The sequence below is a fragment of the Myodes glareolus genome, chromosome 9, assembly GCF_982192425.1.
Source record: "Myodes glareolus chromosome 9, mMyoGla1.1, whole genome shotgun sequence".
Classification (NCBI taxonomy): domain Eukaryota; kingdom Metazoa; phylum Chordata; class Mammalia; order Rodentia; family Cricetidae; genus Myodes; species Myodes glareolus.
Window position 1 is genome coordinate 38,813,276 of NC_142034.1, and position 12,134 is coordinate 38,825,409.

The 12,134-nt window shown below is 48.2% G+C and overlaps 1 protein-coding gene and 1 long non-coding RNA gene across 6 annotated transcripts in view; one reads left to right on the forward strand and one right to left on the reverse strand.

Moving 5' to 3' along the window:
* The window catches only part of Hnf1b (HNF1 homeobox B), a 53,306-nt gene extending 46,087 nt beyond the window's left edge, over positions 1-7,219 (reverse strand). For 4 of the 5 annotated variants that reach the window (XM_048446678.3, XM_048446677.3, XM_048446676.3 and 1 more), the window contains exons 1-2: positions 6,876-7,219; positions 2,061-2,260 (exon numbers count right to left, since the gene is read on the reverse strand). In XM_048446678.3, the coding sequence (XP_048302635.2) occupies positions 2,061-2,260; positions 6,876-7,219 (544 nt within the window). Of the gene's footprint in view, positions 1-2,060; positions 2,261-3,908; positions 3,933-6,875 lie in introns of those variants that run through there. The other variant, XM_048446679.3, reaches the window with a different exon arrangement.
* Positions 7,220-7,629: 410 nt separating this feature from the next.
* LOC125408425 (uncharacterized) lies at positions 7,630-9,508 on the forward strand. Its single transcript, XR_007234460.3, has 2 exons — positions 7,630-7,769; positions 8,488-9,508. It is a non-coding gene; the product is annotated as an uncharacterized LOC125408425 (long non-coding RNA).
* Positions 9,509-12,134: the final 2,626 nt, after the last annotated feature.

Sequence of the window (12,134 nt, forward strand, 5' to 3'; positions counted from 1 at the left end):
AACAATAACACTGAATAAAAATGTCCCTTGCTGGCAGCCATCCCCTTGGTCAATATCCTCTTCTTGAGCATCCTGAGACTCTTCCTGGGATTTCCGTCTTGTTAGACGGTCCAGTGTCTTCTATGTCACCCTGTCTATCCTGGAGGACATTAGTGAATACCATCCTGACTGCTGAGCCAGTACCAGGGCTGTCTGCCCTTTGATGACTATGGCTCCTGAAAATGGGGCCATGCAGGAACTGAAGAGCTGCTTCATGTCAGGAGGTCAATTCCTTAAATAGCACCCATGCAGAGAGGGGTCAACCTACACTTTAAAGGACTGGGTCCTCTGTGCAGAAGACAGCATCACAGCAGCTTCTACTCTGTCCATACAATGTTAACCTCAGTCGGAGAGGAGACAAGTGCCCCAAACCTTTTCTCCCACAGATGGCCCTTCTGCCCCATAGATACTAGCACAATAAACACAGACATGATCATTTTGGAGCAGTTTATAGAACAAAAATTCAAGAGCAATTTGAAAAACAACTGTGCAGCAAGAGGGGAAAAAATTCCTACCCAGAAAATGATGGAGGAAACATGTTGGCAAAGACACAGAGGCTCAGAGCCCGGGAGAGGGGGCGGGGCGTATCCCGGGGAGGGTTGGGGGATGGCAGTGGTGGTGGTGGTGGGGGCAGCAATAGGGAAAGAGTGAGTTGCTGGGTGGCATTGGCAGCTGAAACTGTTCTATAGAATGGACTGGCTTTTAATAATTCAAGTGAAATGGCCATATATGATCTCCCCAAATAAAAATAGCTCAAGGTTCAAACCCCCTCAACTTAAAGACCCAAGATTCTCAGCATTCTTGGGTAGAAGGCCTCTTGGGACAGAAAGAGGATCTTGGGTTAGTAACTGAAATAAACCTGGAATAGTAGTGTACACCTTTGATCCCAGCACTCGGGAAGCAAAGGCAGGTGGATTTCTGAGTTCAAGGCCAGCCTGATCTACAGAGTGAGTTCCAGGACAGCCAGGGCTACACGGAAAAACTCTGTCTCAAAAAAACAAACATTCAAAAAAACCTAAAACACAATGCCAAACAAAAACAAAACCCCTAAAGTGATGAGAATTGGATCAGCAAACCACCATGAGCCACTTTGCACCAGACAATCCTCTATAAACATTATTATTGGGGTAGCTGATGACATCTGAACAAAATCTGAGTTTTAGGGGGTAGTAGCGTTTCAGAGGTAATCTGGGAAATTAGGTACTTGCGTGGAGCATGTGTGGGATAACCTATTGGTACAACATACAAAACATAGGGGGTGTGGATTATGTGGGCAATTTGCTACAAAATGAGAATCACATTTTATTTTTCTTTAATAATTTCTTCCCAACTAAAAACATTTAATTAAAATTAAGTATGTAAAAAAAAAAAACAACAAAAACTCGGTGGGTCAGAATTTCAAGTGCAGACACTTAAACTGTGTTCTGCTTCAGACAGGAAGGATGTCGTCACCAGATGGAGTCCCTCACAGCTTAGCCCAAATTCTAATCTTGGTAAAAGTGGGTACGTACTTTAGATTGTTTCTGGACTTAGTGCTCCACTTCCCGTCACTCCACCTCCACTTCCTAGAATCAGGGTCAGGTTCTGATCATCTATACAAATCTTTAGTTGTTTATCCTTTTTCCAGAGGGGAGGAAAATAATAGTAATGGTGATCAATATTGTTGACCACTATGTAGTTAGTGTCTTCTTTGGTAACTCAGACCTGTGGTCATACGCCCACCAGAGACAAAGAAATGGATGTTGGAAAGAAAAACTAAAAACATTCAGGGTCTACTGCCTACACTTAAGGGTTTTTCAGTGCAACTAGCTGTGTAGCAAGGGGCTGTGCGAGAAACAAACGATACAAGATAACCCACTGTGCAGCAACTACAAGGCCACATCTACCTGCCAGCTTCTTCTATTTGCCAACTACTTTTTAAAAGGCCTTCTGGATGGAGGGGAAACTGAGGCAGCCCACGGGGTCAGAGTGAGGACAACAGTCACTGCAGGTTGAAGCAGAGGCAGGTTTAAATCACTTACGTCGAAGGATCTCCCGTTGCTTTCTGACGTACCAGGTGTACAGGGCAGCTCGCTTCTGGGTCTTCATGGGGGTGCCCTTGTTGAGGTGCTGGGAGAGGTGGGATTGGTTCAGGCCTGTGACATCCACCACCTCCCTCTGGGGGATGTTGTGCTGCTGCATGTAGCCCTTGATCATTTTGGCAGCTCTCCAAGGGTCCTCACTAGACAGATAGGCAGACGATTAGGGTGCTGATGGGAAATGCTCAGGGAAAAATATTCACCTGCTAGGTAAAAAACTCATCCTCACATCTCTCTCCACCCATCCAAACTCCAACCTTGAGAGAGGTGTATGGCCAAAACAAAACAAAACGGGAGAGGAGACACAGATTTTCCTTCTGAGAGAGGCACAGAAGAATGCTCATCTTTAAGGCCACCCCCACGCCACGACACTCCCCACCCTCCATGCCGTGGAAGAAAAGGCTCTGGCTTTATTCTGCTGTCTTTGGCTTTTTCAAGAGACTTAAAGCAAGAGTCCTGCAGGAAAGTGGAGGTGCCTAGGGCCTGAGTTGGCTAAGCTGGTTCTACATGGAACCAAATCAGTTTTTCAATCCACCACCCCTGCTTTAGTCTAAACCTCTCCAGTGCTTCCCCCCCCCCCCCCCCCCCCCGTTCTCGAAAGGAAGCCCGTTCTGTCAAAAGAGGGGTGGGCTTGTGTGCCCACCTCCTGGGATGCAAAGGGTCTTTTAAAGAGTGACTGGATGTTAAAAAAAATTTTTTTTTTTGGTTTGATGTGTTTAGAAACCTCCCTCAAACCTCAAACTGAGATAAACATTTGTATAGTTGTGATTCCTTTTGTAGTCAAATATTATATTGCTTTTGGAGGTTTTTTTTTTTTTTTTTTTTAAATGTTCTCAAATATAATGGCAAAGCTCCCTCTGGCTGAAGAATCAGGATGCCTGCGAAACAGGTAAAGGTTTGTTGCTGTTGTTTTTGTTTTGTTTTGTTTTTTAGTTATCCACAGTCCTGCCTCCCAAATAAATCCTATTAAGGAAGAATAATTTTAGTTTGGGAGTAAGATATTAATGCTCCATTTGCCTGGGCGATTGCATCTCTCTGATATAGAAAGGCCACCAGGGAGGTGACAGTTCTGGGGATTTCAAGTTTGGAACGAGAATGTAATCAAGCTTCTCATGTCTCACAGACACAGGCACAGTTTGTCATGAACACGGCAAGGGATGTCTCCTAGGCTTTTTCATTTACAAGGTTTCCAACCTCACTGTTACCTTTTCTTGCTTGTTAAATGGAATACTCAAAATCAGAACTGTCATTTAAATTAAGAGACTAAGTAAAACAGAGGTTACAGATCAAAGGTATTAAAGAAACAATACAAGCATGTGTACAATTTATTTAATGCAGTTACAGAAACAATCCTGCACTACTGATATATATACACATATATGTTAGCTTAATAGAACCTGAAAAAAAAAAACAAACGAGAAAATTGGGTTCAAATGAAACAATAAAAAGTGGGGTTAAAACTGAGACCAAATTAGGCACCTGTGCTAAAACAATGATTTTTTTCAATGGTGCCTGTAAAATTAATTAATTTATTTAATGTATTAAAAAATCTCCAGCAACCAAGGGAGATATTTTACAGGCATTTGAATGATGAGATTTTAGTGAGTCTTGACTATTGGATTCGTGAAAAGTCAGGCTTTAAAAGAGATGTTTTGAGAAATGTAAATTTTCATAATAATTATATCTAAGTTAAGAAATTTCTCAAGCATTTATAAAGGCACATAAAGTAAAACAACAGAGTGAAGTAATAAGAACGAAAGAAGAGGAAATACGTCCGTTTCAGTGTCATACCTGGAGAATTCACCGCGAGCGAGAGAAAAACACGGCAATCAACATTTTAGACATAACCACGTAAATACCAGCGATCGTCTAACGCTCGTTGCTGGGGAACATTTCCGAAAATATTTTTAGAATGGAAAAACATTTCTAACAGGTACGAACAATAGCTTTAAAAATTAAAGAAAGCAGTATTTGAATTTAGAAGTTAATAGTGTATCGCTTTAACAGATCACTTGGGCAGTTTTCCTTTGTTTAACCGCATTACCTGTTATTCTGCGTGCCTAAGAAACATAGCGAAATAGTGTTGTGTTCTATGTGTGATTGGTTCTGTGAAAAGGGGGCATTAACTCAACAATGAGACGAGTAGAAAAGAAAGAAACAAAACAAAACCAGCACAAAAACCGTTTAGACAAAACCTTCAGGCCCGGAATTAAAAGATTTGAATTGAGGGTAAGATGGCGTAGTTACACCTTTTTTTTTTTTCCAAACCTCTTAGACCCCTTAATGTTTGCCTCGCGTGTTCGCTGAGGGAGAGAGAGCTCTGAAGCTCCAGTAAGAGTTATTGGGAAATACAGTTTCCTCGCCGGGATAAACTCGGGGTCGCGATTTGAGGTTGGCTTTTTTTTTTTTTTTTTTTTTTTTTGGAGCTAGCGCAGGTGTCAAACGCCAGCCCGCGGTGGCCACACTGTCCTTCCTGCCGTCTCCTTCCTCAACAATGACTTTGTTGTCCCACCCAGAGCAGAGAAGCCCTGGGCTGCAGCCGCACGGGCCAGGAGCCTCGGTTCCTGCTTCCTAGGTGGTGGCCGGTTCTCGTAAGTGCCAGGGACGCACCAGCCTCCCGGCCAGCAGCCGGGGCACCGCAGGACGCTGCAGTTTTTAACCGTCCTCTCTGGCTTAACTCCGAAGGCGTCCAAGCGCACCACCGAGTGACCCTCCTCCCCCGCACACCTTTCTTTTCTTTCTGACTTACAGGAGAACATGGAGGATGGGGGTGGGGGGAAAGAGAATGCCTGGTACCCTGAAGTCGGCTATGCAGTGACCCGGGAGCCGCTAGCAAATTCTTGAAAAATTACTTTAATAAAGTCGGAAGCTCCAGGAGGCCAGGGGAGGGAAGGCGGCACCAGCTTGTGAAAGGGTGAAAGGGACAAAAACCTCCGGGTGTGTCCTGGGTCCTCTCCCCACTTAGAGTCTGCTCCCTACCAGCTTGAGGGAGGGAAGAAGGCCCAGGTCCTAAGACCTCCGACCTGGACAGGCTTTGCGGGTATTGGCTTCCAGGAGTGGCATAGGGACTTTGGGGGCGCGCCCCGCGGTGCAGTGCGTGTGCCGCGCCAGCGCCCCGTGAGCACCCCCTCCTGCGTTTTGATTTTCTTCCTTTTCTAAGCCGAGTTTACAACTTCACCAATGAATAACCCGCCTCTCTTTTCAACCTAATCACGGTCTTTGTGTACTTTCTGTTGATGATTTATAGGAATAAATTAATAACACCCCAACTCCACGTGCTGCAGTTTATGTTACATCTCCGCTGTGCTGGACACAGCGTGGGGACCACAGTACAGAGGCGCACTAGGCCTCTCCTGCTTCCCTAGGTCAGCTCCGAAACAAACTAGACGGCGGCCCTGGGCTGCCAGGAGGCCAGAAGGAAGGGCCTAGGCCCCAGCGGGGTGGGCGACGAGATGCTGGTTAGGTGAGCCAGGCCCAGGACAACCTTCCTGCCACCCTACCGCCCCCGACGTCGTTCGGAGGGGCTCAGCTCCCCAGTCCATACCCTCTACACCTGATACCATCCAGGCCCCTAAATCCGACCGGAGAGAAATCACCGCCACATGTTTCCCAAGCTTGTGAATTAGCGGGGGGGAAAAAAACATTTTAGGGGATTAAAAAACAAAACAAAACTACAAGTCCTCCAGATTGCCTTGGCTAGAGGGCAAGCGGTCAGGTATCCAAAGCACAAATTCAAATGCAAGGTCACCACTCCAACCTGCGCTGCGGGAGAGGGAGCCTAGCCCTTAATGTTCGCATTCACTTGGGACTCTCTCTGAAACTTCGAAGCCAAGGGGCTTAAGAGTCATGGGCCACGCGAGGGGCTCCTTCCTGAAGCCAAGTGGCTCCCAAACAACGCGTGGCCTAAGGGAATCACTTGGCTCCTTAGATAATTAGTAACTAGCTGTCAAAGTGTAGGCCAGGGCAAGAGGACCGGCAAGTGATCCCAGCCACCGGAGAGACAGCAGCCAGACCCTGGATCCCCGCAGGATAGCCGGGGTGCCTCTAGTGAGATGCGTACACACCCACCTTTCTCAGATTGGGACAAGGTTCTCTACATAGTGGGGCAGGGGTGTCTTTGGACCACGTATCCCACACATTCGCACTCTTCCTTTCATTATTTTGTGGTTTCTTTTGCCCGGCAAGGGTCCATCGTGACCCTACAGCAAACTTTCCGCTTTACAAATCTAAAGCTGCGGCTCGCACTGGCGCTGCAGAAGCAAGGACTCAAAGAACTTGCTTCCGAGGCCTCAGCCACCACTGCTGCCAGACCGCCTCTGCAGAGGGCTTTAAGTCTCTGGGAGAAACGTGTGGCTTGAGGTTTTCGAAGTGCGTGGGGGCACAAGTCTGAGGTCCTAGGAGAATCACAGCTGTCTCACTGCGCCCACCTGCACCTCTAGTCCTGGGAAGTTTAAGGTTCCGCACCTTCGGGTCTCGCGCCTGGGTACCACCACCAAGGTGCATGAGTCCAGAGCGCCCACCTAGGTGGAGGCAGATGAAGCCTCCCTCGGGTTGCAGGTCAGCCGGTTGAGGAACTAGTTCAGTTGTTCTCAGAGAAGCGAAGCACCCCCGGGGGATTTATTTTCCCCACCATGGGAAAGGGGCTTGCGGGAGAAGAGTCTGCACCACACGCCTCCGATGCGGGGCAGGGGACTGACTCCATGAACCCACGGGGTTAGGGGTGGTCCGGGCGTACCCAGCACCTCGCTTGCTGCCTACCTGAGCATCCGGTCCACCTCGGCCCGCTGCTCCGCGGCCTCTTCGGTGTTGAGTGCCTGCAATTCCTTGAGGATGGGAGGAGTGTCATAGTCGTCCCCGTCCTCCGAGCCCTCGTCCCCAGACAAGCGGCCCTTGGCGTGGCCATTGGTGAGAGTATGGAAAACCGGTTTGGTGTCGAGATCCGTCCCGCTCCCGGGGGACAGAGGCAGCGTCTCCAGTTTCACCCCGAAGTTCGGGGACGGCAGTAACTCCTCTAAGGCCTGGACCAGCACTTCCTTGGTGACTCCAGAGCTCAGCAACGCGCTCAAGAGTTCTTGTTGGAGAGACGTGAGCTTGGACACCATTTTCCAAGGACGGAAAAAGAAGGGGGTGAGGGGATGGGTGGGTGTGAGAGAGGAGGGTGGAGGGGAGTTTTACAAGAGACCTCTAAGTCCTGGAACCCCTCCACCCTTTAGCCTCCAGACACCTGTTACTCCCCAGGGTCCCGGAGTCTCCTCCGAGAGGAGTCAGAAAACTTCTAACTTGCCATGATCGCCACCATTAGGCCATATAAGATATGCAAATGAGTGGGAAGGGCTCGGCTTTCGGCAAGATGCAAATGGTGGTGGGGAGGGGGAAAAACCGAGAGAGTGGGAGAGCCTGAGGGACAGTCCAACGGAGCCGGAGACTTGGGCCAGGATCGGGACTTGCCAGGGCCCATTGTACTCACCCTTGGGGGGGGGGGCTCCAAATCTTTTCTACCGGTTCTGTTTATCAGTCAAACTTTAGCTGACCTTTGGACTTGTTAAGCAAGTGGCTTGCAGCCTAGGCTGGGTGGGGGTGGGGGGCTGCTTTTCCACAGGCGGCGGGTTCAACTTTAGTGGAGAAAGAAGAAACCGCGCTTCGGGGGTTCAGGTGAGAGAGCTGGAGAAAGTTGGGGTGCCTTGGAAGACGGGGGTGGGGGGGAGGATGAGGAGAGCATAGAGTCTCAAAGGTGACCACAGGTAGCAAACCTGGGAATGCAGCGGGGTGGTGGTGGAGAGCCCGGTCCTTTGGGAATGGGCACCAGGAAGAAGAGAGTGATTCCAGGCACCGGTAGAACGAATTGGAGGGGCCTCACTTACTTTTACCTCGTTTACTGCTCTCCAGGCCCTCCTCAACCAGGCCTGGTTTGGATTTAAAGGACCGCCGGCCCAGACCGCGTAGTTAGGGTGCTAGAGGCCTTTAGGACCCTTGAAAGGAGGCGCCCACCGACTACTTTATGGCCGCAGGGAGTAGTGAAAGCGGAGCTGCGCTGCCGCAGGGCTGCCCTAGCCCGGCCACACCAGAGGAGAGCAACACCTGGGGCGCGCTCTCTGGCCTAAACCCGGAACGTAAATGCGCCTAGACTTTCCAGGCAAAACTAGGACTGCGGGGACCCGGATGAATGCTTAGCTTGGCCTGTGGCTGGACCGACTGTTGCAGCTGCGGGCTACCCAGGTCCTCTTTTTCTGGTCTCTTAGTTGTAGGACGGCCGCGGTTCTGGTGCCGGGAGTTAGAGTTCTAGTAAACACAAGTTCACTGAGGCGGTGGTCTTGGATGCCCCCTAAAATAAACACCCCAAAGCCATTGAAGAAAATTTCCCCCCACCCAGGTCTGGCCCGGAAGGAAACCGTGAGCCTTTCGGCGTGGCAGGAGTTTCTGCCACAGCTCCCCTGGGACCCGGAGAGGAAGAAAGGAGGCGCAGGCCGCACCCAGACCTCCAGGCTGGGACCTGACCTGAAGGGTAGAGACTGCTTCAATCCATACACAGTAATAGCACACCGGGGCGGAAGCCACTTTGAACCTTGGTTCCTTCCTTTGTGGAATACATTCCTAATAACCAGGAGGCCGGGAAGGTGTAGACACTGAGGAAGACCACCTGTGCAAAGCTGACTAACACTTGTGTTCACACTTTCCAGTCCGTGAAGGTGGGAGGCCAGTTCCCAGTGGTAAAATCTAGCTAGCCCTTTAGAAGCTGAGGGTTCTCAGACTCAGGGACACTGAGGTTGGAAGAATTGGGCAAAGAGGAACTAAAGTTCAGAGCTCTCAGGAGAGCAAAGGAACTTCTAAGCACATTCTCTAAACTGCCTGCGCATTCAAAAGCAGTGGATTAGGAGGAAATTGCGGTTGGGTCAGAGGTAGAGATGAATATTTACAAGAGAGAAGAGAATGGCCCATGACCCGCAGCCCTCATCTGCTAGGCGCAGGGTCAGACCTCCCGGTGAGCCAACTCTGGTGAGTCACGCTGCAAGGGTGAAGATTCTGTGAAAGGTGGAGCAGTGACTGGTACCTGGATCACCTGTGCTTGGAGTCTGGAGAAGGAAGGGGTGGGTGCGGGTGCGTGCATGGGATCCCAAGGGTTGCACCTACCCCTGTTTATCTGAGAAAGGGGTTGTAAGTTCACAGAAGGGAGGGGGAGCTTCATTTCACCTTCTTGCTTTCTAGTTTGTTGTGACATGGGACAGATCCTTGCCTTTTGTGATCCTGCCCAGTAGGAGAATTCTCTGCCTCTCAGCGCCACTCAGGCAGGATGATGAAGTGTTCGAAGTAAATGTCCCTGAGCGAAGAACCTTGTTTTCCCTGCCTCTTACTCAATATAAGTAATATAATATAATAAAGTATAAGAAGCAACACTTTCTGTCATAAGCCAGGGGAACCCATTAAAAAGCCACCATCGCCGTCACCATCCACTTACCAGCACAGCTTTGATTTGTAGTTCTAATTAGTGTGTACCACCAGCCACCCAAACCTTCCTCCCTCTTGCTCTCAAAACTCAGGTGTTAGCACATTCTCCCCCAACACACACACACACACACACACACACACACACACACACACACGCACCAGGCACCCAGTGCATGCAGGTAGATCTTCCATGTAACCTGGCTATTCATAGCCTGAGATTGTCCTGCCCAGACTTACAGTTTATTTACTACTCCAGGAAATATAGGTAAATGTCAAGTAATTGCAATTACAGATGTGTGAGCAGACTTTATGCCCATGAACCTGTATTGATTTTTTTTATTTTTATGTGAAGGAGTGTTTTGCTTGCATGTATGTACGTATGTGCACCACATGTGTGCCTGATATCCTTCGAGGTCAGAAGAGAATGTTGGATTCCCTGGAACTGGAGTTACAGACAGTTGTGGGCTGACATGTGGGTGCTGGGAATTGAACCTGGGTCCTCTGGAAGAGCAACAAGTGCCCTTAACCACTGAGCCATTTCTCTAGCCCTGCCATGGAAATTTAAAAAGGAAAATTCAAACAGAGCAGCATGACTAAATGAGCCATCTCTCTGAAAGCTTTCCTCTAAGGCAAAACTTCTCCCTAAAGCCGGACAGTGGTGGTGCATGCCTTTAATCCCAGCACTCAGGAGGCAGAGGCAGGCAGATCTTTTGTGAGTTCAAGACCAGCTTGGTCTACAAGAGCTTGTTCCAGGACAGGCTCCAAACAAAGTTACAGAGAAACCCTGTCTCGAAAAACCAAAAACAAAAAATAAAACAAGAAAACAAACAAACAAAGCCAAACAAACAAAAATACTTTTCCCTAAGAGAGGGTGGGCTTTTAGGACGAAAGAGAAGTCTCCCTAGTCTTCATTGCTTTCAGAGAAGAGAAGGTGAGGGAGCGGGGGTCCCACAGGAGGGAAATAGGAGATCACACCACAGGGATGGAGGAAAGCCTTTGAAGTCCCAGACTGAGTGCATCATGATGAAGATTTAGCATTGTGATTTATTTAAGTATTATAGGGGGAGGTAGTTGGGGGGTGTTGAGGGACCACTTAAGTTCTATGATATGAAATTCTTTAAAGGTCTTCAATTTCTGAGATGCCTACTTCCTGATCTTTGGGCACTCCTCTGTTTAGTAGGAGACATTTCTCAGTGGCCCACGAGAAATTACACCACAGAGAATACGATCTGGAGGAAGGGGCACCACTCTTACACACCACTGCCTGGAGAGCTGCTGAGATTCACAGTTGCTCAGTGAGGTATCCGTGGAGTGAATGAGTAAGTGGGCGTCTCAAGAACGATTCTGGTGACTTGCTGAATTCTCCTGCCCATCAGCAATGAAATTAATAACACTCTTAGGCACAAACAGATATATGCTATGTGGTCCATTTGTATTTTGTTAACTAGGAAAGAAAACCCATAGTGGTACAGGTTACTGGCATAGTAGGAAGGTTCTATGTTTTTTTTTATGTTTGCTTATTTACTTATATTAAATAACTCATTTTTATTGTCTTGTATTTAAAATTAACTTATTTGTTATTTTGTGTCTAGGAGTGTTTTGCTTGCATGTATATCTGCGTTCCATATGTGTGCCTGGTGACCATGGAGGGCAGAACAAGGGCATCAATCCCCTGGTGCTGGAGTTACAGATGGATGTGAGCTGTCATGTGGGTGCTAGGATTAGAACAGGGAACCTGTGTCCTCTGGAAGAGCAGCCAGTGTTCTTAACCACTAAGCCATCTCTCCGTGTTTTTTTTTTTTTAAATGTGGATAGGTGTGCCTGAATGTCTGTGCACATTTACATGCAGTGTCTAGGGATGCCAGAAGAGGGCACCTGATACCAAACCCAGAACTGGAGTTAACAAGTGATTGTGAGCCCCCACGTGGGTGCCAGAACCAAATCCAGGTCCTCTGCAAGAGCAGCAGGTGCTCTTAAATACTGAACCATCTTTCTAGTCTCCAATTTAAAAAAATATTTATTTTTGCCGGGTGGTGGTGCATTCTTTTAATCCCAGCACTCGGGAGGCAGAGGCAGGAGGATCTCTGTGAGTTCAAGGCCAGCCTGATCTACAAGAGCTAGTTTCCAGGACAGGCTCCAAAGCTACATAGAAACCCTGTTGCGAAAAAACAAAACAAAACAAAAATTTATTTTATTTTATGTGTAAACGTGTTTTAATTGGTACCTATAGAGCCAGAAGTGGGCAGCAGATCGCCTGGAATAGTAGTTATAAATAGTTGTGAGCCACCATATGGGTGTGCAGAATCAAGCCGGGTCTCCTGCAAGAGCAACAAGTGCTTTTAAATGCTGCAGCATCTCTTGAGCCTCCGAAGAGTCTATAGCTTTGTTTTTTGAACTCACTAAGTAGGCCAGGCTGGCCTTGAACTTCTAGGGATCCTTCTGCCTCTGTTTCCCTCATGCTGGGATTAAAAGCGGTCCTATGTTTTGATGGAGTCGGTATGCATCTGTAGGACCTGTGCATATTTCTCTGTGCATTTATGCATACCCCTGTACATACGTTACAACTTAATTAGA